General features: G+C 46.5%; 1 protein-coding gene across 4 annotated transcripts; it reads left to right on the top strand.

Annotated features, from left to right (window-relative positions):
- The first annotated feature begins 571 nt into the window (after window positions 1-571).
- LOC143923843 (histamine N-methyltransferase B-like) lies at window positions 572-27,068 on the top strand. 4 transcript variants are annotated; one of them, XM_077447762.1, is made up of 8 exons: window positions 596-674; window positions 7,235-7,329; window positions 8,189-8,392; window positions 12,623-12,675; window positions 21,364-21,471; window positions 21,572-21,702; window positions 22,049-22,142; window positions 26,645-27,068. In XM_077447762.1, exons 3-8 carry the CDS (start codon window positions 8,256-8,258, stop codon window positions 26,998-27,000), a joined length of 879 nt encoding a protein of 292 aa, XP_077303888.1. In that variant the 5' UTR covers window positions 596-674; window positions 7,235-7,329; window positions 8,189-8,255; the 3' UTR covers window positions 27,001-27,068. The 4 variants fall into 4 exon arrangements, with proteins under 4 accessions (XP_077303890.1, XP_077303888.1, XP_077303891.1 ...); XM_077447763.1 differs by lacking the exon at window positions 596-674 and adding an exon at window positions 3,823-3,843; XM_077447764.1 differs by lacking the exon at window positions 7,235-7,329 and having other exon boundaries at window positions 572-674.

The raw sequence follows: 27,068 nt of genomic DNA, 5'->3' as shown, positions 1-27,068 counted from the left end.
GTGTGAAAGAGTGTAACAGACACTCTCAGCCTAGACAACTGCAGCCAGCAACCCTGCTGGGAAGCCATAGTCCAGTCTAAATAATGTGTCCGGGTTTCAGGCAGTCTGAAACCCGGACGCATGATTCCAAACTTGAACTGTCCGGGTGAATCCTGGACAGGTGGCAACCCTAATCCTAAACTCATACTCTGCATTTCCTATAGGCATTAGCTGCATGGCTTCCTGTACACATGACCTGGGAGGAACGTGTAGGCGGTACAGAAGCATAGCTCCCAACTGTCCCTGATTTGGAGCAGAGTCCCTCTGTCCCTCTTTCCTCCTCATTTTGGTCTGATCTATAAAGTTGTATATAAAATGCACTTTTTTTCTTTAAAAAAGTGTTCCCCAGTGCTAAACATTTCATCTAATTTCTAAATGGCTGCATCTGTAAATTTTAAAAACCAATATAAAGGAATAGTAGTGGTAAAAAAAAAGCCCTTGTGGATTTAATTAACCTTCTTTTGGGGTTAATTCTCCTTTAAGGGGGTGTGGCAGGGGGCGTGTCCTATGCCTACATACATTTGCTAGTAGGTGTCCCTCATTCCCATCTCAAAATATTGGGAGGAGTACAGAAGTGAAGAAATCCCTCATTCATGTCCTCTCAGTTTGCTGCAACTTCACAACTCCCCAGTCCGGTGAGTAGAGTTCTGCTTTCTACTGAACTTTCTGTACACAGAGCACAGAGTTGTCACAACTGGACATAGTACCTCCAAGGGCGGCTAGGCAGCACATAGAGCAGGGGTGTCAAACTCCAATTCATTGGGGGGCCGCATCAGCAGTATGGATGGTTTGAAAGGGTCGGTTGTATCTGTAGGGTTACGTATCTACTATTTAATATTGTAGTGCTGTGAAGGACAGGTGCAGACCTGCACAGAGACAACTCACACTCCTGTAGCAGATGATACAACTCCAAAAAGGTCACACAAAGCTGGTATCATCCAAGAGAAACTGTATTGGAGATGGCTCAGACCAAACAACATCAAAAACAGGGTGCAGGTGTGCGTTCCGTACAGGGTGCAGGAGTGCGTTCCGTACAGGGTGCAGGAGTGCGTTCCTTACAGGGTGCAGGAGTGCGTTCCTTACAGGGTGCAGGAGTGCGTTCCTTACAGGGTGCAGGAGTGCGTTCCTTACAGGGTGCAGGAGTGCGTTCCGTACAGGGTGCAGGAGTGCGTTCCGTACAGGGTGCAGGAGTGCGTTCCGTACAGGGTGCAGGAGTGCGTTCCGTACAGGGTGCAGGAGTGCGTTCCTTACAGGGTGCAGGAGTGCGTTCCTTACAGGGTGCAGGAGTGCGTTCCTTACAGGGTGCAGGAGTGCGTTCCTTACAGGGTGCAGGAGTGCGTTCCTTACAGGGTGCAGGAGTGCGTTCCGTACAGGGTGCAGGAGTGCGTTCCGTACAGGGTGCAGGAGTGCGTTCCGTACAGGGTGCAGGAGTGCGTTCCGTACAGGGTGCAGGAGTGCGTTCCGTACAGGGTGCAGGAGTGCGTTCCAAAAAAGTTTGTCCGATGGAGCGTACACACGGGCGCACGTTGCCTTAAAACAGCTAATTTGCATGTTTGTTGTCAAAAGTCCAATCACACGATCGGACTTTTTGACAACAAACATGCAAATTAGCTGTTTTGGAGCAACATCCGACCGTGTGTACGCTCCATCGGACAAACTTTTTTGGTTTTCACCAGACTTTTGTTGGCTGTGCGAACAGACAAACTTTCTGGCAACAAAAGTCTGATGGAGCAAAGTCTAATCGTGTGTACAGAAAACTATAGGACTTTTGTACAAAGTACAAACACACATGCTCAGAACCAATGCAAAAGATCAGACAACAATACAGAAGTTGGCCAAAGGGTGGCAGTAAAGAGCAGAAACACCACATGATTTGGTGAAAGTTGGCTGAAAAATTCCTGCCGTGTGTATGCAATACAAGTTCACGGCTGACGCCCTTTGTACAAAAATCCACAGGAAAGTTTGTACAAAGTCCTATCGTGTGTATGAGGCGTTAGGCTCGGTTCACACAGGGGCAACCCGACTTACAGTGCGACTTTGCAAGGCGATTTGGAGGCGACTTCAGCACAACTTTAAGTCACTTACAACGTGACTTAAAGTTGCCTCCGTGACAGACGACTTTGGCTGTGGCCAATCAGAGAATAATCAGCTCTCTGGGAGGGAGGGGTTTGCTGGGTAAATGAATTTCTTTGCCTGTAAAGTTGCTTCAATATAGATGGAGATCCGACTTTGAGGCGACTTCCATTGAATTCTGTGGGTACAAATCGCCTAGAAGTCGCCTTGAAGTACAGGAACCTTTTCTGAAGTCGGAGCAACTTCAGTAGTGTACATTAAGACGGCTCTCATTAACTAGAATGGAATTTCTGATGTCAAGCGACTTGCGGCGTCTTGAGGTCTGACAAGTCAGATCCCAAGTCGCAGTAGTGCGAACTGAGCCTTAAGGCCCGTTACACATGATCGTATTTTCCGACAACAATTGTGTGATGGCAGTGTTTTTGTCAGATAATCCGACTGTTTGTATGCTCCATTGGACAATTGTTGCCGGATTTTCCGACAACAAATATTGGATAGCATGCTCTCAACTTTTCCGACAACAAATGTGTCTTGTCAGATTATCCGATTGTGTGTACACAAACCATCGGACTATTGTACAAGGTACAAACACGCATGCTCAGAACCAATGCAAAAGATCAGACAATACAAAAGTTGGCCAAAGGGTGGCGCTGCAGTAATTGAAGTCCTCTTTTGAAGTGTGGTCAGTATGTTGAAACGTCACTACGTTCGTGTTTGTTGCCTAAAATGTCAGATCGTGTGTATGCAATACAAACTTACGGCCCACACCCTTTGTACAAAAGTCCACGGGAAAGTTTGTACAAAGTCCGATCGTGTGTATGAGGCTTAAGAGTGACTCATCAGAGCACATTACATTCATGCGCTGTGTGAATCAGCAGAGCAGTATAACTCCTGAGTTTGAGTGACTCATCAGGTCACATTAGATTCATGATCATGGGGGAAACCCTGCAGTTCGCGCATCGCACCTGGCTCGCAGGCAGTTCACACTGTCCTATGTGATTGCGAACTGCTGGAAGTGCCAATACAAAGTTAATGACACCCCCAGATCCGCATATCGCAGTGTTAACTGTCTATTCGGACAGGTATTGGGTCACATGGGTATGTGAACACGCATGCAATCCGATTCTGGTGTGGACCAAAAAAAGGGTCCTCTGCACGAATGTGATGCAAATTCAGCCATACAAATCTGTATAGATGAATCTGCATCGCACAGACATTGCATGTGATTTGCACAGATGTCGCACAGCACACTGAGCGCAGCATTGTGTGAACCCAACCTAAATTACAGAGCACACAATCATTCTGTACTTTAAAATATGAGCTGTGTATGTATGAGCCGTATGACTCTTATCTCTATGAATGACTCACAGTCTAGAGAGCTCACAATGAGTCTCTATTGAATCATGAGCTGTGAGTGTCAGCAAGACTCTGACTCTCTACTGACTCAGGAGCTGTGTGCGATAATCTTAGCTTTGAAGAAATTTGTTGTGAGTGATTCAGTGATTCCAATCATTTCACTTAACTGATCCAAATGATTCAACTCACTAAAATGACTCCGCCCAAATCTAGACTCTCTGAATGCTCTGCCAGCCAGCAGCTTCTACACTGGCTGATTGAGCTGGTGGGTGGGGTGGGGGTGTGGCCATCTTCATTTACACACCTGCTGAAAGTTATAAATAACTGTGAGGAGCATGGATGGTGACCAGGTAAGGCTCCCCCTCCATCCATCCGGTAAGTGATTGTTACAGCCGGTGTTCTGCCATATAGTGTCCGGACCGTACTGCACATGCGCAGTACGGAGCAGACGAAGCTTTGGAAAATCTCCGAAGCTGAACGGCACCTGCGCCGTGAGTAGAGGTGGTAGCCCCACCATCCAAGCGGACATAGGGTTGTGAATATTAGAGGGCCCCTTGCGGGCGATCGCCACGCTTCGGGCTCGGCCTCGCTGCGCTCGGCTTTTTTTTTTCCTACTCTATGTCCACTTGGATAGTGGGGATAGAACCTGGACAAGACACCGGTCCCGCTGTCTGCAATGCTTCAGCTTCCTCTTCTAGTTAGTATAGTCTCCCCCTCCCCCTGACACTATATATACACACACACAGACACACAGACACACACACACTTTTGCATGCACTTTTTTGTTTTTGTTTTTTTTTCCCCTTAGGGGCCAGTTCACGCCAGATGCAGTTCCATTTTTTTTTTTTCTGCACCAATAGTCAGTTTCTGGTGCAGAAACTGCATGGTGTGAACTAGAGCCATTGGAATACATGGAAAATGCTGCGCATGCATTTTTAGTGCAGAAAAAAAGCACACAGAACTGAACGGAACCGCGTCTGGTGTGAACTGGCCCTAAATGAGAATGTGGGTGTTTCGGTGCATTTCTGATGCTTTTTACAGCATTCCAGTGCAGGAAAAATGCAGCGTGTTCTAATTTATTTTATTTTTTTCTGGATCTGCAAGCACTGGCGTGAACAATGCCATTAAAAGCCATATAACCTACTTTCTAAGAGCTTTTGGATGCAGAAAAAAACGCACTGGACTGCATGTGGTGTGAACTGTCCCTAAATGTTGAAAGGAGATGTTGTGTTGTACAAGTTAAATGTTTCTCCCGTGACTCCTCAGGAATGTTAGTAGCCCCACCTTCGGGTAAGTAAGGAGAACATTGAAATATGCCGGCTTTCTGTAGCACTACAAGGCAAATAAGGAACGTTGAGTAAGGCGGGGGCTGGTATAAGAGCAGGCATGGGGAGACTCGCTGGCTCTTGAATGCTTCTCACACTTGGAGACATGGAAGGAGACGGATTCGGTTACAGACACATATTTGATTCAATCTTCGTTTAAAGAATAATCACATTATTGATGCTATTTTTTTTTTATATTCTACAATTGATATTGTTGTAACATTTTACTATTAAATCAATTTTGGAGGTTTTTACACGAGAACTGAACGGATTTTCTTGGAACTTTTCTCATCAATATTAATGATTATTAATACAGTATCAATATTTTACTCACCCCCCCCCCTCCTGTACACGGCTCACTTGTGGGCCCCCCCCCTCCTGTACACGGCTCACTTGTGGGTCCCCCCCCCTCCTGTACACGGCTCACTTGTGGGTCCCCCCCCTCCTGTACACGGCTCACTTGTGGGTCCCCCCCCTCCTGTACACGGCTCACTTGTGGGTCCCCCCCCCTCCTGTACACGGCTCACTTGTGGGTCCCCCCCCCCTCCTGTACACGGCTCTCTTGTGGGTCTCCCCCCCCCCCCCCCTCCTGTACACGGCTCTCTTGTGGGTCTCCCCCCCCCCCCTCCTGTACACGGCTCTCTTGTGGGTCTCCCCCCCCCCCCTCCTGTACACGGCTCTCTTGTGGGTCTCCCCCCCCCCCCCTCCTGTACACGGCTCTCTTGTGGGTCTCCCCCCCCCCCCTCCTGTACACGGCTCTCTTGTGGGTCTCCCCCCCCCCCCCCCTCCTGTACACGGCTCTCTTGTGGGTCTCCCCCCCCCCCCTCCTGTACACGGCTCTCTTGTGGGTCCCCCCCCCCTCCTGTACACGGCTCTCTTGTGGGTCCCCCCCTCCTGTACACGGCTCTCTTGTGGGTCCCCCCCCTCCTGTGCACGGCTCTCTTGTGGGTCCCCCCCTCCTGTGCACGGCTCTCTTGTGGGTCCCCCCCTCCTGTGCACGGCTCTCTTGTGGCCCCCCCCCCCCTCCTGTGCACGGCTCTCTTGTGGGGCCCCCCCCCCTCCTGTGCACGGCTCTCTTGTGGGGCCCCCCCCCCTCCTGTGCACGGCTCTCTTGTGGGTCCCCCCCCCTCCTGTGCACGGCTCTCTTGTGGGTCCCCCCCCCCTCCTGTGCACGGCTCTCTTGTGGGTCCCCCCCCCCTCCTGTGCACGGCTCTCTTGTGGGTCCCCCCCCCTCCTGTGCACGGCTCTCTTGTGGGTCCCCCCCCCTCCTGTGCACGGCTCTCTTGTGGGTCCCCCCCCTCCTGTGCACGGCTCTCTTGTGGGTCCCCCCCCTCCTGTGCACGGCTCTCTTGTGGGTCCCCCCCCCTCCTGTGCACGGCTCTCTTGTGGGTCCCCCCCCCTCCTGTGCACGGCTCTCTTGTGGGTCCCCCCCCCTCCTGTGCACGGCTCTCTTGTGGGTCCCCCCCCCTCCTGTGCACGGCTCTCTTGTGGGTCCCCCCCCCTCCTGTGCACGGCTCTCTTGTGGGTCCCCCCCCCTCCTGTGCACGGCTCTCTTGTGGGTCCCCCCCCCTCCTGTGCACGGCTCTCTTGTGGGTCCCCCCCCCTCCTGTGCACGGCTCTCTTGTGGGTCCCCCCCCCTCCTGTGCACGGCTCTCTTGTGGGTCCCCCCCCTCCTGTACAAGGCTCTCTTGTGTCCCCCCCATGTACACTGCTCTCTTGTGTTCCCCCCCCCCCTGTACACTGCTCACTTGTGTCCCCCCCCCCCCCCCCCATGTACACTGCTCAGAAGTTGCTAAAAAGCCTAAAGTGTATCTAAACCCAAGAGGAAAAGTTGATAGTGTTATTGGTCCCTAAATGTATGGCTACATTCGTCTTTACTTTTTTCACACTTTGTTCCTTTTATTTGAATCTAGTAATCCTGCCATTAACTCTCTTCCTGCTCCAGAGAGACGGTTATCGTGTTTTTTTTTGTTTTTTTTCCCCTCACACTTCAGCGTGAGGAAAATAGAAGAAGGCTGTGTTGTGTCCAAAAATGTCCGCCTATCGAATAGTGTCCGCTGTGTACTGCGCAGGCGCAGCACTTGTGCAGTACAGAGCGGAAGGAGTTTCAGAAAATCTCCGAAGACGACCTGCGCTGTGAGTCGAGGTGCAAGCCCCACCATCCAAGTGGACACTATTTGACATGACACTGGCTTCTGTTACTGAGACATCAGTGCCACCTACCAGTGCCCATCAGTACTGCTAATCGGTGCCCATCTGTGAAGTAGAAAAATTACTGGACTGTTTGCAAAATGTTATAACAAACTATAAAGTTTTTCTGGGGGGTTGTTGGGTGTTTTTTCTTTGCTAAGGGGGGGGGGGGGGGGGGAGTGGTGAATGAATACAGTACCACCAAAATTCTGTTTGTGTGAAAAAATGATACAAATTTAATTTGGTTACAGTGTTGCACGACCGCAATTGTCATTCAAAGTGCAACAGCTGAAAATTGTCCTGGACGGGAAGGGTGGTGAAAGTGCCCAGTAAGCAAGTGGTTAAGGTAATGACTTTCACATCATGAAATGTGTGTGTTTTTTTTTTATTTTTTTATTTTTTTTTTTTTATGGCACCCCAAAGCACCTTGTTTATGTGTATAATTTTCTAGCATGCCACATTATTTGCTAACCTTTTACCATGTGTTTTTGTTATGTGTAGAAAAAAAATGCATTTGTTAGTGTTATTTCTGTACAGTGGTCAGTCCAGTCGCATGAACACATGTAAAAGGCACATAAAAACATGCTTCTATACACAAACAAAAAAGCCTGCAAGACAAAGGCATAATGAGCTAGTATATATTGCATACTAGCTCATTATGAATTACTTGCCTTAGATCGAAGCCCCTGCAATGGTTCTTATACACTGCTCCTGCCGGCAACATCGCTCCTGGATAGAGAATGGAAAAAATCTGGACAGCTGCACTCCGGATCGAATAAAGTAAACCGTGCCTTTATTTTCTCAGATAAAAGAAAAAAATCACTCCTGGAGTTATGGGTATAGCTGGCTCCAGCACTGTGATTGGATGGAGCCACGATCTATGATGTCACTCCCGTGCATGCGCGTGGGAGCCACCAGTGACGGCACACTCACTGAAGCAAAGGCACGTACGTGCCCTTCAGTGCGCATGTGCCGATATGGTCGGCAGATACAGGGGGATATCTCCTAAAGTGTGTAGGTTTAGGGAGATATCTGGGGTAGCTACAGGTAAGCCTTATTATACAGTAGTCTTATCTGTATCAAAAAGTGGTTGTAAAGGGTTTACAGCCACTTTAAGATCTTGTATTTCTGCTGAGTGGTCCTTCTGTGTATCTCAGCTAATATCTCCCTGGCACAGCACTGAAATCCTGTCTTTTCTCACACAGGGCCGGGAGCCGAGGCCAAGACAAACACAAGAAGCTTTTCATTCTCTTTGCTGCGGAGGAAGATAACATGGAGCCTGGGATGAAGAGCCTGATGTCTGACAGCAACCGATACGCCGAGTCCTTCCGCCTCTTCCTACAGAATTCCACAGAGCACCAGTGCATGCAGGACTTCATAGAGACCAAACTGACCACCATTCTGTCCAGGTACAGTCCCCGGCTCTCTTGTCCTGCCTGCTGGTGCTTTCCCTCACGTGTTCTGTGATGGTGAGATCTACACATACCTACACTGTTTTATTTTAATGTCAGTGAAAGGGTCAACTGTTACATCATAGGCCTGAACGTTATATCATGGGCCACCATGCAAGCATGTCCTGACCAATGGACAATCTAGATATGCAAGTTGTGCTGCCTATGGGGGAGCAGGGCCAGCATCGGTGACAATGGCCCTGAGGTTGGAAGTCAGTAGGAGTAGCCTATCAGTGGAAGGAGTAGTGCCCCATCATTGATACTAAAGGAACAGTCTCCCATCACTGGTATCAGTGGGAGGAATAGTGGCTCATCGTTGAGAGGAAGAGTGGCCCCGAGTACCAGATAAAGGCTTGCACCAGATCTTGGGCCATAGTTTGGAGACCACTGGATTAGATCAAATCATGTGCAGCTGGCTTTAGGAGTTGGAGCACATGGGGAGGTACAGAGTGGTGTAAACAGTAAACACTCAGAGTTCAGTTGCAGGAAACTGAACTTTTATTAAAGTTTAAATTTGCAATTCACAGCAGGCCCAGCAGAAAGACGGCCAATCTGGAATACACAGAATATAACAACAATGTGTTGCAGAGCAGGATTCCAATGTGCCGACAGTGTCTGTCTGGAGGGGTGTAAAGTGGCCTGGCTTGTCTGTACCCAAATTGGTAGGCTTCTAGGAAGGATGGTGTGGCCCTATCCTTTCCCTACTCGCTTGGAACCTCTCCCTACCACAGTTCACCTGTTTACTGTCCTCTATACCAGTGGTCATCAACCCTGTCCTCAGGCCCACTAACAGGCCAGGTTTTATGTATTACCTTGGGGAGATGCAGACTATAATACTGCAATTATTGAGTAGCAAATGATTTCATCTGTGATGTATTTCAGTTATCTTGCAAACCTGGCCTGTTAGTGGACACTGAGGACAGAGTTGATGACCATTGCCCTATACTACCTACATCCTAAATGTGCGTAAATAGACTCTGCCTGAACCAATGTGGCTGCCAGTCATGAGGCGACAGCATCCGACCATGTTCCTCTGGACTTCCTCTCCCACTGCAATGCTGCCACCTGCAGTGGATAAAGTAGACTGCACCTGCCTAAACATGCAGCAGTGTTGCTAGACCCTGACACCCAGGGTGATGTGTGGCTACTTCTCAGAATAATCAACACCTCTATGACCTGCTTCTGCCATTCTAACTTGCCCTTTGGATCTGCCATCCACATGTGCAACAGGAACGCAAAGGTTGAGAGCAGGAGGGCTCTTGTATCAGATGTTGAATTAGGAGGAGGGTTCATGATTCAATAGAAGCAGGTGATGGGGCAGAAGAGGGTGGGGGTCAATGGTGCGTGAGGAGTATGGTGCAGTAGAATTGACTGGGCAGCAGAGGAGGAAAAGATTGCTACATTAGGAGGAGGGTAATGGCTCGGTAGAAGCAGATGGGTCAACAAGGAAAGGGAGGATGATGGTGGGGAGGTGATAAGACATGCAGTCGGAGATTAGAGTGATGGGACTTCAATGAGGAGATTTAGCTGCAGGAGGGGTGTTGCAGGGAGATGTAAATAGGACGTAGAGCTATCAGACACTGAAAATATAGTTTACATTGTAAATTTAGTGAATGGGCACCCTTACCATGGCAGAAATAATAGGAAATTTGGGGGCAGCCGCAACACATAATTCATCTGGATGTCACTGCAGCCTAATGCAACTTGAGATCCCAGCCCTGGGGGGATACGGAGTCAAGGAGGACATATAGTGGGTAGGTGGTATGTTTGTGATTAAATATGATAAAAAGGTATATTTACAGGTACTTAACTAGCACTGGCAATTTACACAGAGCTTTACCTATACATTGTACATTCACATCAGTCCCTGCCCTCAAGGAGCTTACAATCTAAGATCCCTAACTTGCATTCCTACATACATGGCCAATTTACCTGCCAACATGGCATGGTGGGAGGAAACCAATGCAGGCACAGGGAGAACATACAAACTCCTAGCAGGTTTTGTCTTGGTTGGGATTTGAACCAACGACTCTAGTGCTGCTAGGCTGAAGTGATAACCGCTTGGCCACTCTTTTGCTAATATCTATTATCCACATTCCTATAATCAAGCTGAGATTCTGTCCATCCACAATCGACTGCCTGCCACCATTTACATCTACCAAAGGCAAAGGAACTTTGTTTTTCCAGGAACTTCCAAAATTCTAGCAGGGACTCTCAATGTGGTGCTTCAGATAGTACAAATCCCATTTGGATTTCTGATTAAGCATAGGGTTGACACCTGACTGGTAAAAATTGGACTTTTTACCGATGTTGATATGAAAGATCATAAGGATATTTTCCCAGAAGAAAGGTCAACCTGACCTTCAGTGATTTGGCCTATTCCCCTTACAACCAGATATTGGCTGACTCTTGGTCAAAGGTAATTTCACACCTTCTGTGGAAGATCTCCTGTGTTGAGCCGATGGAGATATTTTGAGCCTTCAGAAAATCAACTCGTATGTCAAACGGCCATGGCATTACCTTTTTTATGCCCCTTTTTTTTATTACATAGGTGAGAAAGCAGATGGCTTTATGCCAGTGGGTGCATTTAATTGCTATCAGGGAAGGGGGGTGGGGGACAGGATAGCATATCTCCCAACTTTTCGAGATGGAAACGAGGGACATATAAAAGTGCATTTTATATACAGTTTTATAGATCAGACCAAAATGAGGAGGAAAGCTAGACAGAGGGACTTTGTTCCAATTCAGGGGCTGTCCCTCAAAATCGGGGACAGTTGGGAGCTATGGGATAGTAGGATCAATCTAACTGGTGGGGCAGGTTATAGGAGAGGGGTGTGAAAGTGAGGTGGTCTAGAATTCTTTTGGTCGGTTTGTGAATACAGAACTCTTAACATCCACTTCCATTAGCCAGGTGTAAATGCAACACTTCCCCAGGCAAGTTCAGCACCCAATGCCTAAACCATGACCATAGAAGTGAGCTTACAGTATATGGCAGGAGTCTCAAACTGACAGCCCTCCAGCTGTTGCAAAACTACAAGTCCCATCATGCCCTGCCCGTGGGAGTCATGCTGGTGTAGTGTCATATTTTGCTCCCCATCATAGAATGCTCCGGAAGTGACGTGGCGGCCAGAAATTTAGCACTGCGCATGCGCGATGCGTTCCAAACACTTGCGCCATGCGTTCCAAATGATTTGCGACAATGCAGACCAGTGAAACCGTCAGATAATGTCAGAGAAGTGAGGGGAGGTAATCCCCCTTCCCTGAGCCAGTTACCTGTTCTCTCTCTGCTGCTCTCTGCTCTGTCTAAAGTTAATGTCACGATTACCTCCTCTCACTCCCGTGACATTATCTGACAGTTTCACTGAACTACATTGTCGGAAATCCTCTGGAACGCATGGTGCAAGCGTTTGGAACGCATTGCGCATGTGCAGTGCTAAATTTCTGGCCGCAACGTCACTTCAGGAGCATTCTATGATGGGGAGCAAAGTATGACACTACACTGGCAACTTTCAGCCTTGCAATGCCTTATGGGACATGTAGTTTCGCAACAGCTGGAGGACCACCACTTTGAGACCCCTGGTAAATGGCAATGGCATGTGCTTCATTGCTTATGTAGTAGGGTTTTTTTGTTTTTCCCCTCCCTAAGGCATACTTGCCTCCACCCCATGGCCAGCCAAATTGTCTACATTCTTTGGTAAAATCTTTGCTATGTGATGGTGGCACTTGCAGTCGATTTTCATGGACTCCTTAGAGGGGACATGCCTAGGCGATGGCCCCAGATAAATAAAGGAATCGCATGAGCTGGCATGGATTGCACAGGGAAAATTCCAACAAAAGGATGTAAACATTGTGCCAGCCTGTGGCCTTGGGTTGTACGTAACCGTGCATTTAGCGAGGGAGTAATTTTAGATGAAGGGAATGTGACCTTCGACCTTGTACAAGGTTTGCTTGTTGGGCAGGTTGAGCGCCACCAAAAACGGGTCGTTGGGATTTTCACACATGGAAGCTATAAAGATATATAATGAATGGACCAAGGCAGATGTCTTTTTTGGCATTTGCTCAGTTTTTTTATTTATTTTTTTTTTTTTAATATAGTACGTTGTATTTGTTCAACACTCGCTTGGTGAATGTATGGACTGACTATTTCATCTCTAATACTTTGACTTTCTCTTGTCATGTCTTTCTCAGCATAGGCAATGGGAAGTCGGTCATCAATGTCCTCGGAGTAGGAAGTGGCTCGGGTAACCTTATCTGTTCTTAGACATTACAGAATAAACTTATCCAAACATTATGAAATGCTAATTCACACTGAGAGCTCATAATAGGCAATCTAAGGTGCCTTTTCATACCTAAATCCTTTTAGAACTTCAAAATATCCTATGTACATACAGTTGTGCTCATAAGTTTACATACCCTGGCAGAATTTATGATTTCTTGGCCATTTTTCAGAGAATATGAACAATAACACAAACTTTTCTTTCACTCTTGGTTAGTGTTTGGCTGAAGCCATTTATTATCATTCGACTGGGTTTACACTTTTTTTTTTTTTTTTTTTTTTTTAAATCGCTGACACACAAAGGGGTTTGAATGAAAAAAAACTATTTGAATAAAGTGCAATATTGGGAAAAATCCACAGAATATGAGCAATCCAAAGAAAAATGTTATGATGGATATATATTGCTCATATTCTGTGTATTATATTTTTCCAATATTCCACTTTATATTTCATCAACATTGCACTTTATTCAAATGGAATTTTTTTACATCAGGATTTATTGCATTTTTATTTATATTAATTTTGTATCACGTGTTGTGAGATTATCATTAATATTTATTTGAACTTATCACGGTTTATGGATACATATATCCCTTGTTGATTGGTCAGATATTTATTCACCTGTTTACTAGATTGGTTTAACTAGCGCTACTTCACTTTTTATACATTGTTTTTAAGGCCATTTTCCTTTTTCACCCATTGATCCTGCCAGTAATGTACTTCCTGTGCTAGGTTGACTATATTTTCTCATGTATTGAATTTATGGATAAACAGCATTGTCACCCTAGGACAGCCTCATCTCCATAACATTGGGGGAGGTGTTCTGTAGACCACAGGGGTGAACTGAGCAGGGTTGAAAGCGCTAAGTTTTGAGCCTGCTGAATTTCTGGCAGTATCAACAGGTATTTTCGTACCTCTCCCCTTCCTTGTCCCCATAACAAAGGGGGAGGAATTCTGCCATTTAAAGAGCTGAACTAGGCAGGGCTGATAACCGTGTTTGAGCTTTCAGTGTAGCATTGCCAGCTCACTACAGAAAGTTAAGAGCTGGTTAGATTTCTGGTAGAATTAAAGGGTATTTTTTACACATATAACAGAAATGCATCTTTCTCTTATCGTCTTCCAGCACAGCCTCTGAGACATAGGGCTCCTCCCTGCGGGACAGGAAACGCGTTCACCCAAATGGTTAAAAGGAGGTCCTCCAGGGCTTCCCCTTCAGTTTTTGTTTCCTGCCGGACGGGAAGGGAGCATGTGAGGAACCTGGGGAGCTCCATGTTCCAGGACTGTCCTGGGAGGGAGCCTCTGAAGTATCTTCTATGCCCAAAGTGCCCCTCTGTCTAAGCGCAGTGAAGAGAGGGCTGCTTGTACATCGCTGCCTATAAGCTCAGGGAGAGTTGGACCTTTGAGGAGCGGCGGATCCCCTACCTCCATTTTGTCCGGTCATTGTGCTTCATCGGAAAAAATGTACGGATCCCAAGAACGAACGGCGTCCACGAGGCATGCAGGACTTCCGTTCCGGGTGTGGTTACGAATGTACGTGCGTCCAAGGAGGGGCTTCCGCGTTCCAACGAACGGATGTGACGCTGCTTCCGGCGGAACTGCTTCATCAGAGGGCGCCAGGAAACAAAGGTTCCAGTTTCCAGGCGCAGTATGTGGCTTGGTGGGCGTCCGGAGCCTGTGTAGATCCAGCAGAGGCTGTGATAGACACTAAGGAGCCATGGAGGGCAGTGCAGCAGTTCAGGCGGTCGACTCCGGTTCTTCTGGCACCGACATCTCTCAGGTAAGCATGCTGAGGGCAGACCATGGCTTACTCTGGCAGGGAATAAGGTCCTTGGACCAAGGCCATTCTCTGGGTGGGGAACCACAGGTGAAGGGCTGGGCACTTCTCTCCTTCCCCCGAGCACAGTGGTGGCAACGGTTGGGAACAGGCTTTCATGGTTTGTTTTGTCTTTTGTTTTGCTTTCAGGGTAAAGCACAAGACAGAGCTCAGCTACAGCCTCCAAGGAGAAAGTGTGCTGTTCCTGGGACAAAATTTGGGCCCAACTGGGAGAAGCTGATTTGCCCCGAATGTGTCAGTAGTTTATCTAAGACTGACTCCATGACTGAGTGTCAGAAGATCCTTTCGTCAGTAAAAGACTAGATTGCATCCACCTTCAAGTCATTCAGAGGAATGATGGATAGGATGCAGGGTCCCTCTGTGCTCTTATCTAGGGCGGTAAGTTTGCCCTGCCTGTCTGAGCCCAGTCAGGAGGATAGGGAAGATGGGGAGAGGGAGCCCAGGTCGCTTGCCTCTTAGGTGGACTCAGGGTCTGACTCGGAGGAAGAGGAAGATTACTCCAGAGGGTCCAGGTACAAGTTGACATTGGACGATGTGGGGGATTTGTTAAAAGCGATCTGACACCCTAGAGCAGTGGTGGCGAACCTTGGCACCCCAGATGTTTTGGAACTACATTTCCCATGATGCTCGTGCACTCTTCAGTGTGGTTGAGCATCATGGGAAATGTAGTTCCAAAACATCTGGAATGCCAAGGTTCGCCATCACTGCGCTAGAGATCAGAGGAGTCGGTACAGCTTTCTAAGCATGACCTCATGTATCAGGGGGTCTCTGCTCAGAAGTCCAGAGTTTTCCCTGTGCACAAATCTCTAGTTGAAGCAATCTTGCTGGAGTGGGAGCACCCTGAGAGGAGACCATTCTTTTCTTTTGGATGCACCGCTAGCGAAGGTCTCCAAAAAGACTGATTTGGCCTTTCGATGACCTAGGATCCCTTAAGGACCCAATGGACAAAAGGGGTGATGTGCTGTTGAAGAGGGCTTGGGATGCCTCCTCTATTACGCTCAAACCTGCCCTTGTAGCCACCTGTGTGGCTAGAAATTTGGAGTGCTGGTTAACTTGGTTAAGTACCGTAATTCGGCAAGCACGTCCCGACAACAGTTGCTAAAGTCCTTTTCCTTATTGTTTAAGGCAGTTGGGTTCCCAGCCGACGCTTCTGCAGAGTCGGTAAAGCTAGCGGCTAGGTCTGCGGCTTTAGCTAACGCGGCTAGAAGGGTGGTATGGCTGAAAGCCTGGTCGGGAGATGCAGCATCAAAACTCAGGCTTTGTGGATTGCCTTTCTCAGGCGACCACCTTTTTGGCCCTGGGCTCCAAGAGGCCCTGGAACGTACCCAAGATAAAAAGGCCTTTCCAGAGAAACCCTGAGAGCAGGCGTCTTTTTCAAGGGCTTAGGCAACAGTCCCAGCAGGAGAGAGAGGGTCGGCCTAAAACACTGGAAGGGGCGTGGCGGAGGAAGAATATTATTCAATCCTCCTCAAAATCCCAGTGACTCCTGTGTTCCAGTGGGAGGAAGGTTGGTGGATTTCCTCCCACAATGGACAAATGCAACTTCAAGTCCGTTTATTTTAGAGATAATAAACTGTTACAAGTTGGATTTCAGTGCCATTCCCCCACCTACCTTCCTAGTAACGAAGTTACCCAGAGACCGGGAGAAGGCAGAGGCTCTGAGTCTGCTGTTGGGAGAGTTGTTGGATCAACAGGTCATCAGCCGGGTACCAGATGCGGAACATGGACAGGGGGTATATTCCCACGTGCTCGTAGTTCGAAAGCCATCAGGCAAATTCAGGTTGAACCTCAATCTCAGACCCCTGAACAGGTTTATCAGGTACAAGCAGTTCAGGATGGAGTCTAGTTTTATAACGAACCTCCTGTTTCCCAAATGCTTTATGGAAAGTCAACCTCAGGGACACATATTTGCATGTACCGATACATCAGAAATTCGAGAAATTCCTCAGGTTGGCAGTAAAGGTGAACTCGGAAATCCTCCACTTCCAGTTCAGGGCACTTCCGTTTGGCCTAGCATCCTTTCCCAGGATTTTTACAAAAGCCCTGGCAGAAGCTCTAACTCTGCTACGTGTCAGGGCCATTACAGTGATCCCCTATTTGGACAATCTTCTGTTTGTCACCCGGTCTTATCAGCAGCTAGAAGAGGATCTACAGGGGGCACAACACTTCCCGCGTTCTCTTGGTTGGTTGATCAATCAGGACAAGTCAGTTGATCCCAACCCAGGAAGTACTGTATCTGGGTTACAGAATTTCCTCTGTAGAGGGGAAGGTGTTGCTCCCATCAGAGAAGATAGACAAGGTAGGTCTGGCAGTAGCGCAGCTTCAGACCAATCGGGAAGCCCTGGTCAGAAATATCATGAGTGATAGGCTTAATGACATCCTGTTTCCCAGCAGTCCCTTGGGCAAGGATTCACCAGGCTCTTCTGCTGCGTTGCTGGGATGGCAGCCAACAGTTTGGATCAGCCCCTGCCGATGCCCACCAGGGTCAAAAGGACTTTGTGGTGGTGGCAAGCTAGTCACAATTTAGACAGGGGTCTGTTGTGGTTCAGACCAACAGCTCTGGTGCTAACAGACGCCATCTCTTTCGGCTGGGGTGCACACTTTGAAAAAAGATCTGGCTCAAGGATCCTGGTCTCAGGTGGAAGCCAGACAGACCTCAAATCAGAGGGAATTGCTGGCAGTACAGAGGGCAATAGCAGCCTTCCAGCTATAAATAAGGGGACAACACCTCCAAGTAAGGTTAGACAATGCAGCTGTTGTCGCCTATTTGACCACTGGGCACTTAAACACCCTTAATAACCAGACCAATTTTCCGCTTTCAGTGCTCTCACATTTTGAATGACAATTACTCAGTCATGCAACACTGGACCTATATGAAATTTTTGTCCTTTTTTTTTTCACACAAATGGAGCTTTCTTTTGGTGGTATTTAATCACCGCTCAGTTTTTTATTTTTTGTGCTATAAAAGAAAAAATACCAAATTCTGTAAAATGAATTTTTCTTTGTTTCTGTTATAAAATTTAGCAGATTAGTAATTTTTTCTTCATAAATTTTTGCCAAAATTTATACTACATATCTTTGGTAAAAATAATATCTGGGATATTGCGTCGCTGTCAGCCGTTCATTTAAAGGGGGCTCAGAAATCGCTGGCGGACTTTCTCAGCAGTGTGTGAAACAGGACGAATGGTCACTCAACCAGGAAGTGTTCGAGCAGGTGTTGAGGACCTGGGGCATACCAGAGGTGGATTTGTTTGCCTCAGAAAGCAACAAGAAGGTTGCTCAGTTCTTCTCCCTGCACTCGCAGGATCAGGTCAAAGGGATAGATACCTTTGCCAGTGTGTGGCACTTCAACCTATGCCTTTCCCCAGTAAGGCTGGTGGTGGCGGTCCTTCAGAAATTTCAGACCCAGGTGACGGATCTCATTCTGATGGCCCAGTTTTGGCCAAGAAGGGCCTGGTTTGCAGTCCTACAGAAATTTGCAATATATCCTCCGATTCATCTTCCAAGGAGGGAGGATCTAGTCACAGTCCTATCCGGCATCCTCAAATAGAGACCCTCAGACTTACAGCGTGGTATCTGAGGAACAGCTGTTAAGGGCCCAAGGTTTTTCAGAAAGGGTCATTAAGACTCTCCTAGAATGCTGTAAGCCAGTGACCAGGGCCATTTACACCAAGGTGTGGAAGAGGTTTGATTTCTGGTTCGGAAGAACAGGGGCAGGAAGATCCAGGTATTCCAGCAGTGTTGGACTTCTTCTTGGCAGGAGTGGAATTAGGGCTTTCTGTCAGCACCTTGAAGGTACAGTCTACCGCTATTAGAGAGCCTTTTTTTTGTTGCTTTTGGAGGATAGGATTGTGCTTAAAACGGATCCTAGTTTCCTCCCCAAGGTTTCTTCTGCTTTTCACAGAACTCAAATCCTTAGCCTGCCAACATTTTACTCCTCCTCAGAAGGTGATGAGGAAGGAGGATTCAGTTTAGTTGATGTTAGGTGTAGCCTTTTACTTAGCAAAGACTTCAGAAAGTCTGAATCTTTTTTTGTGAATTTTGCAGGGTCACGCAAAGGACTTAAGGCATCTAAATCCACCATCACTAGATGGATTAGGATGATGGGTTTAGAGGCAAACAGGTTGGCAGGGAGGCAAGCGCCTCTAGTTAAAGCACAATCAACTAGGGCGGTGTCTGCTTTGTGGGCAGAGAAAGCCGGTGCCACTCCGGAGGAGATCTGCAGAGCAGTGATGTGGTCCAGCTACTCTATGTTTGCAAAGCATTAGCACTTTGACCTGGCTGCTAAGGATCAGGCTTTTGGGAGAAAGGTCCTCCAGGCAGTGGTCCCACCCTAACAGTAAGTTTCTTGCTTATTTCGGAGGCTGTCCTGGAAGACGATAAGAGAAAACCGGAGTTACTTACCGGTAACTTTTTCTAGGAGTCTTCCAGGACAGCCTGGTTTCCCACCCAGAGTTTTATAGCTGGAGAAAAAGGGGACTTACTAATGTTTTGCCAGTGTGTTGTCTTTCAGAGCCTTCCGGCTGTTCTTGTGGAAACTGAAGGGGAAGGCCTGCAGGACCTCCTTTGAACCATTTGGGTGAACGTGTTTCCTGTCCCGGAGGGAGGAGCCCTATGTCTCAGAGGCTGTCCTGGAGGACTCCGAAAAAGAGTTACCGTTAAGTCCGGTTTTCAATTATATAGTTGTAGCACCCTCCCAGTTAGGTTGCTAGCAGGTTGGGTAAATGTAGTTCTTATGGCTCTTCTGTAATCGGTAGAGCAGTTTGCAATTACTTTGGGCTGCTGTGGGCGTTGCAGGTGTGATTCCTTCCCCTGGTCTTCTGGAGGCTTCCAGAATGTAGTGGGTGGAAGAGTCAAATGAGCAGTGTGCATGTGTCTCCAGTTGATCCCAGGGGGAGGATGCCCAGATAGTGGCTGGGAGAGTGTATAAATAGTTTGGAGCCTTAGACAGTAAGGTTCTTTTCCCGGAGGAGGGGTCCCAAGCCAGAAAGGCTATTGCCCTTCTAGGCAGCTCAGGTGAAGGTTTTTGTGCTAATTGAGGTCCCTGCTGTGCCCTGCTGCAAATTTCATAAAGCTAAGCTAGGGGATCCAGCCTGGAATATTCGCTGAGGAAATTGTCTGCATGAGTCTGTAGGAAGGCATCAAAGTACACTGAATACAGACCTGACTGAAGGATTCTAGAGATGGTTGCTGCTGTTAAGCCCTGGTGCACTAATAAGAAGGCTGGCCTGGAACCCTACTAATGCTGTCCATTCTGTACTTTTTGCTGAAGGGACTGTTTAGGGAGTAGCTGCAACAGTGTCCTCCTATTTACTGTTCACTTTGGTGAGATCAGAAAACGCCTCCAAAAGGACTTCCATGAACTTTTCCAGTAACTTGGAGGTTAACAGATGTGAGTGCATTGGGGGGGTGGAAGCTCACCTTGGAACAGACACACAACAGGACAGCAGTATTGTACCTAAACAAAGCAGGGGGGGGGGGGGGCACAAGGAGCAAGACCCTGATGGAACTAGCTCATCAAATCCTGAGCGGAGAACAATTTTTTGCCTCTGTCTGCAGTCCATCTGAAAGGCACAGAAAACACCCTAGCAGATCTCATCAGCAGGAGGGAATTGAGAAGCGAAGTGGTCTCTAAATCTGGAAGTTGGGTTTTTCCTCAGGTAGACCTCTTTGAAGAGAGAAGGCAGATGGTTTTTGCATTTCTTTGGTTTGCAGGATCAAGCACTCGGAGTGGATACATTGGCCCACAAGTGGGACTTGCCTTTTTTGTCTTGCGCTTTTCAACTAATACCAAGGGTATTGGCAAAATTCAGAGCGGAGTCCACAGATCTAATCCTAATAGCTCCTTATTGGCCAAAGAGACACTGATTGTCCACCCTAATGAGTCTCTCAGCAAAACATCCCTGGAGATTGCCTATTGGGGTGGACCTTCTGTGTCTGGGTCAGATTCTCCATCCAGATCCAGCTTACCTCAGTCTAAGAGTCTGGTTTCTGAGGAAAAATGAGGAAAAGGGGCTATCAGAAAAAACTTAACACTCTTCTAGCAAGTAAGAAAAGTCACCAGGGCTATCTACTTCAAAGTCTGGAAGTGTTACATTTCCTGGTGTTCCAGCAAGAACTTTCATTTCCTTAGTGCTATTTGTTTTAGAATTTCTCCAGGAGGAATGGAGACAGGTTTAGCAGCAAGTACTCAAGATGCATATGGCTGCTTTATCAGTTTTTTTGGGGGGAAAAAACCCTGTCAAGGGAACCCTTGATAGTCAGGTTCTTTAGGGCTATGGCAAAAAATTAGGCCTCTTATTAATTTTCCCAGATTGTTTTACAGGCAGTAGTCCCACGCTGAAGTAAGTTCTCGGTTATCTCCAAGGTGCTGTCCTGAAGGGAGAACCTTAGACTTACTGGTGACTGTATTTCTACAAGCCTTTCAGGACAGCAGCCTACTTCCCTCCCTAGGTTATCATATGTGAAGTATAATTATATATTGTCTGCTTATATCTTCCAGAATGTCGGAGGAATTCTCAGCAACAACTGATGGCATGGTGGTAGCAGCTGCTTTTTAAAGGGGCATTACCAGTGTTTCCTGTGAAGAGGTGGTGCTATGCACTCTAAGGTGCTGTCCTGAAAGGCTTGTAGAAATACCATCATGTCTAACTAGGGTCTTTTTTTATTTTTATTTTTTATTTATTTATTTTTTTAACAAAAATGTAGCAGAATTCATATTGGCCTAAATTTTTTTTTTGAAGAAATTTTATTTTTTCAATTTTTATTGGGTATGCTTTATAGCAGATTTTTATTTTATTTTTTCTCCCCCCCCCTCAGGTGAAGTAGACTTGCAGATGCTCTCCAAGATTCATGACGGATATCCTGGGGTCTCCATTAATAACACTATTGTTGATCCCAACCCTGAACAGTTGTTGAGATACAAAGGTGAGCCTGCTATCTGCCCGCCATAAAGCAGGAATACGTTTCTTCTTTTCTAAGTTCATTTTGGAGATAAATACCATCACATTGTGTTCTGTGTCTGCAGAGCGTGTGGCCAAGACACCTGGCCTGGACCATATAACCTTCCACTGGAACAAAATGACTTCTACGGAGTTTGAGGTGCAAGTGAAAGGGGAGAAACGTGATACAAAGTATGATTTCATTCATATGATTCAGGTTGGTGTCTAACTAGATCCATATGTCAAAGTAAAATAACTGATGGTAACTCCCAGTTTTAAAAGCCCAGCATTGGTAAAAATCGGAAAGCAGCTCACTGCAATACATTTCTTGAGTCTGACACACATATTTGCAAATGTGTGCAAACTAAACAACTTGTTTTAAACGTAAACTGTTAAACGGGGTCAGTTTGGTTTGTTGCTGGCTGGTAAGTGAGCTGGAATTTTTAATTTTTTTTTTCTGGAAACTACAGTAGTCTACCTATTGAATGAGGTGTTCTTTGGGACCATTCATTGGGAATACCCCACTGTACACATTGCATTATAAAAATGTCTTGTCATTACAGATGCTGTACTATGTCGAGGATATTCCCGCCACTTTAAAATTCTTCACCAGCTTGCTTTCAGCAGAAGGAAAACTTCTCATAATCCTTGTATCTGGTAAGAGATGAGCAAAACACGTTTGTGTGGATAGACATACCCAGCTGGACATGGATAGTATGGCTACCTTAACAACCTTGGCATTAAATTGGGCAACTGGGCATTGATAGTACAACTATCTAACCAATATTTGAATTAAGTGGCCAATTGCACATACAGTATAGTCCAACTATCTGAACAAACCAGACTGGTACGTTGAAATTTTTGTATAATTTTTTTTTTTTTTTTTTTTTTCTTGGGTTAAAATAAACTATAAAGTTTGAACTTAAGGGTCAAGTGTTATGCTCAGGTTAATGATGGCTAAACTTGATGTTGGGATAAGGAGGAGCTTAGGTTTTTAGTGTTTTGGGTTAGGGACTAAATGGGAGGAAATGTTCGCTGTGCGTTAGAGCCCAACTCATTCGATTTGGAGCAGCAGTCCCCAAACTGCGGCCAGATGTGGTCCATTGCTTGTCATTATCTGCCCTCCTGGAGTACTATTCCTTCAGGACATTTTCCACTCCCATTGGCCACAATATGATCCCCACCCAAGTATGAAGGGCAGTAAACTGGTCCTTTAATTTGAAGGTTGTGAAGTTATATTCACCTTATTTCTTAGCCCTTGTACACACGGTCGGACATTCCGACAACAAAATCCGTCGGATTTTGTCCGACACTTGTGTTGCATACACACGGTCGGACAAAGTTGTCAGAAAATCCGATCGTACGTAACGTGACGACGTTATGTTGTTACGACGGGACTATGTTCAGGCTAGTAGCCAATGGCTTTGGTCTAGGAATTTGATCTGAGCAAGCGTGGCACTTTGTCCGATCGGAATTCTCTACACGCAACCGGACAAAGTCCGATCGGATCATGTTGTCGGAAAGTTTTATAGCCCAGCTCTAAAACTTTGTCCGTCAGATATTCCGACGGAAACAGTCCGATGGAGCCCACACACAGTCGGATTATCCGATAACACGGTCCGATCGGACGTTTTCCGACTGTGTGTAAAAGAGCTTACTCTGGCAGGTTCCCTCCATCCTGTGTAATTGGTCCTCAAAGTCCATTCTCTAAGACCCCATACACACTATTAGATTTTCTGAAGATTTTTGTCTTCAGATTTACCAAAATCCTATGAGGTCAAACTTGAGTTTCAATTTGTATGCAATCAGGCAGGCCCTTGCACTACATGGTTTTAGTAAATCTAAAGACAAAAATCTGCAGACTATCTAATAGTGTGTATGGGGCTTAAGACTGGCAGTTGCACGCTGAAGTCAAGTACAATGCAGGGCCAATGATGGCAAGGGACAGCCTGGGGCCCAGAGTGTCAGAGTAGGACAGTACTGAAGCCTCGCAAGGCGAGGTACATAGCAACTTTTACAGCTTATTCCTCTACTACTACTACTACTACTACACTTATTGGGCATTTAACCGTTGCACTGAGAGGGGCTCCACTGCAAGGGTAATTTTTATTCAATTACTGGAGTTGAGGTTTAAACTCATGATACAACGGTGGTGGCTTTAGAGAGGGGTTTGGCAATCTAACGGTTGATTGTGGGCAGGTATGGTTAGACCGCAATCCTTCAATGCCAACACCTAGAACCAGGAAAGGAGGGGCAGGGAGGGCAGCATTTACTAGCACATACAGTGCCTTGCGAAAGTATTCGGCCCCCTTGAACTTTTCAACCTTTTGCCACATTTCAGGCTTCAAACATAAAGATATAACATTTAAATTTTTTTGTGAAGAATCACCAACAACGATGAAGTGGAACGAAATCTATTGGATTTTTTAAACTTTTTTAACTAATAAAAAAATAAAGTGGGGCGTGCAAAATTATTCGGCCACCTTTTGCTGCGATTACAGCTGCAAGTCGCTTGGGGTATGTCTCTATCAGTTTTGCACATCAAGAGACTGAAATTCTTGCCCATTCTTCCTTGCAAAACAGCTCGAGCTCAGTGAGGTTGGATGGAGAGCGTTTGTGAACAGCAGTTTTCAGCTCTTTCCACAGATTCTCGATTGGATTCAGGTCTGGACTTTGACTTGGCCATTCTAACACCTGGATACGTTTATTTGTGAACCATTCCTTTGTAGATTTTGCTGTATGTTTGGGATCATTGTCTTGTTGGAAGATAAATCTCCATCCCAGTTTCAGGTCTTTTGCAGACTCCAACAGGTTTTCATCCAGAATGGTCCTGTATTTGGCTGCATCCATCTTCCCCCTCAATTTTAACCATCTTCCCTGTCCCTGCTGAAGAAAAGCAGGCCCAAACCATGATGCTGCCACCACCATGTTTGACAGTGGGGATGGTGTGTTGAGGGTGATGAGCTGTTGCTTTTACGCCAAACATATCGTTTTGCATTGTGGGCAAAAAGTTCGATTTTGGTTTCATCTGACCAGAGCACCTTCTTCCACATGTTTGGTGTGTCTCCCAGGTGGCTTGTGGCAAACTTTAGACAAGACTTTTTATGGATATCTTTGAGAAATGGCTTTCTTCTTGCCACTCTTCCATAAAGGCCAGATTTGTGCAGTGTACGACTGATTCTTGTGCTATGGACAGACTCTCCCACCTCAGCTGTAGTTCTCTGCAGTTCATCCAGAGTGATCATGGGCCTCTTGGCTGCATCTCTGATTAGTCTTCTCCTTTTCTGAGCTGAAAGTTTAGAGGGACGGCCAGGTCTTGGTAGATTTGCAGTGGTCTGATACTCCCATTTCAAAATGATCGCTTGCACAGTGCTCCTTGGGATGTTTAAAGCTTGGGAAATCTTTTTGTATCCAAATCCGGCTTTAAACTTCTCCACAACAGTATTACGGACCTGCCTGGTGTGTTCCTTGGTCTTCATGATGCTCTCTGCACTTTCAACAGAACCCTGAGACTATCACAGAGCAGGTGCATTTATACAGAGACTTTATTACACACAGGTGGATTCTATTTATCACCATCAGTCATTTAGGACAACATTGGATCATTCAGAGATCCTCGCTGAACTTCTGGAGTAAGTTTGCTGCACTGAAAGTAAAGGGGCCGAATAATTTTGCACGCCCCACTTTTCAGTTTATTTGCTAAAAAAGTTAAAATTATCCAATAGATTTCGTTCCACTTCACAATTGTGTCCCACTTGTTGGTGATTCTTCACAAAAAATTAAAATTGTATATCTTTGTTTGAAGCCTGAAGTGTGGCAAAAGGTTGAAAAGTTCAAGGGGGCCGAATACTTTCGCAAGGCACTGTATTGCCTTTACTCCTGCAGCCATTGAAGGCCTCCTCCTCCCTCACTCTGGTATTCAGTGGCTGCAGAGGGAACGCTATTGGTATATGCCACCTCTCCTGTCACCATTCCTCCCTATTCTGGTTGGCCGATGCCCTGTGTGCTCCTCACTCCCCCCTCCTGCAGTGCTGCCAGCTTCCTGCCTCTTCTATCCCTATCTTTTTTCTGAATTAACAGTAGGGGGATCAGTACAAATCGCTCATTCAGAACCAAAGCATAGTAAACTGTTTACTATGATTCTTTTTGTGAATAAACAGGAAACCACTTGGCACAGAGCACTTCCCATACATTCACTGTCCAGTGCAACTGAGGCTGCAGAGAGACTGGGATATCTGTGCTCAGTCCCTTTTTCTGTCTCAAAGATGCCACTGGTTTGATTAGACCCCTTATATTTTACCAAAGGCTCCAAAATTAAAAAAATTTATTGTGTAAAATAGAAATTTACTGACACTGTCCACACTGTAAACTGCTCTGACTAACACTGTTTACTTCTAAGGTGGGCTAAGATAATAATTTTACAGTGACATTTGATTTATGTTTTCCTATTTGGTTAAGTGGTTGTAAACCCTTACAACACACTTTGACCTACAGGTAAGCCTAGATTAAGGCTTACCTGTAGGTTTAGGAGATATTTGCCTGAAGACGGGCACCGCCGTCTGCGGCGCATGCGCCGCAGACAGCGGCGCACTGAGCGCGGCATTCTCAACGACGGAGCTGCCGCGTGTGTTGGCTCCCACATGCATGCACGGGAGTGACGTCATCGCGGCTTCGCCGAATGACAGCGGCGGAGCTGCGAGACCCCACCGAGAAGATCGATGTGCCGGACTACAGAGGACAGCGGTGACTTCGCTGGCTCCTGTGTCAGGTAAGTGACACATAATGGACTACTATGCGATGCATAGTAGTCCATTATGCTTTGCCTTTGCAGGGAATGAAAGAGGAAGTAAACTCATCAGGGCTTACTTCCTCTTTAGGCCTTGCTAGTTGCTTTATTTAAAAAAATGACGCCAAACCCCGGCGATCTTTGATCTTTCATGTTTAGGTAAATCTCCGCCTCCCTAAGATTGCCTACCTATGGTTTAGAGAGAGTGTGATATTCTTGAGGCATTTAACACACCATCTATCCAAATCAGACATATAATTTATGGGTAGATTGGCCCTTCATTCGTTTTGCCCACATAATGTCAAGTATCAATTTATGAGTATAAAATATTTGCTTTAAAAAGGTATAAACTTGGCTTCACTTTCACTAACAGGGACCAACGGGTGGTCTGCGCTGTGGAAGAAATACAAATCCCGCTTGCCTCTGGATGATAGGTGCCTGTACATCACAGAAATGTTGAGTTCAATGGGCGCCAAGTACCAGAGTTACAACCTCCAAACTAATATGGACATCTCGGAGTGTTTTGTGGAAGGGGACCGGAATGGAGAGCTGCTTCTGGACTTCTTAACGGAAACCTGTGATTTTAAGAAAAATGCCCCGGCTGACCTTAGAGATTCAGTCATGGAGGACCTGAAGAGCTCTGGGTGCAGCTCTATACGGGACGGCAAAGTTATTGTTAATAACAATGTTACTGTGGTTGTGGTTGAGAATAAAGAGGCATCACCCTAACCATGATATCCTTCTCTATTCCAATTAGAAACAACTCGTGTTAAAAATAAAAATATTTTTGAGATCAA

Source organism: Lithobates pipiens, unplaced genomic scaffold (genome assembly GCF_037356315.1).
Source record: "Lithobates pipiens isolate NorthernLeopardFrog02 unplaced genomic scaffold, aLitPip1_a1.2 Scaffold_22, whole genome shotgun sequence".
NCBI classification, from domain to species: Eukaryota; Metazoa; Chordata; class Amphibia; order Anura; family Ranidae; genus Lithobates; species Lithobates pipiens.
Note: the sequence above shows the minus strand (reverse complement) of the source record. Positions and strands in the feature narration are given on the sequence as shown.

What these genes read in the sequence shown, in the direction of transcription:
- LOC143923843 (XM_077447764.1), top strand. Translation starts at nt 8,256, where the DNA reads ATGGAGCCTGGGATGAAGAGCCTGATGTCTGACAGCAACCGATACGCC. An exon ending in ACAGTTGTTGAGATACAAAG is followed by an intron (nt 21,472 to 21,571) that starts GTGAGCCTGCTA and finishes CTGTGTCTGCAG; the next exon opens with AGCGTGTGGCCAAGACACCT. An exon ending in ATTTCATTCATATGATTCAG is followed by an intron (nt 21,703 to 22,048) that starts GTTGGTGTCTAA and finishes TTGTCATTACAG; the next exon opens with ATGCTGTACTATGTCGAGGA.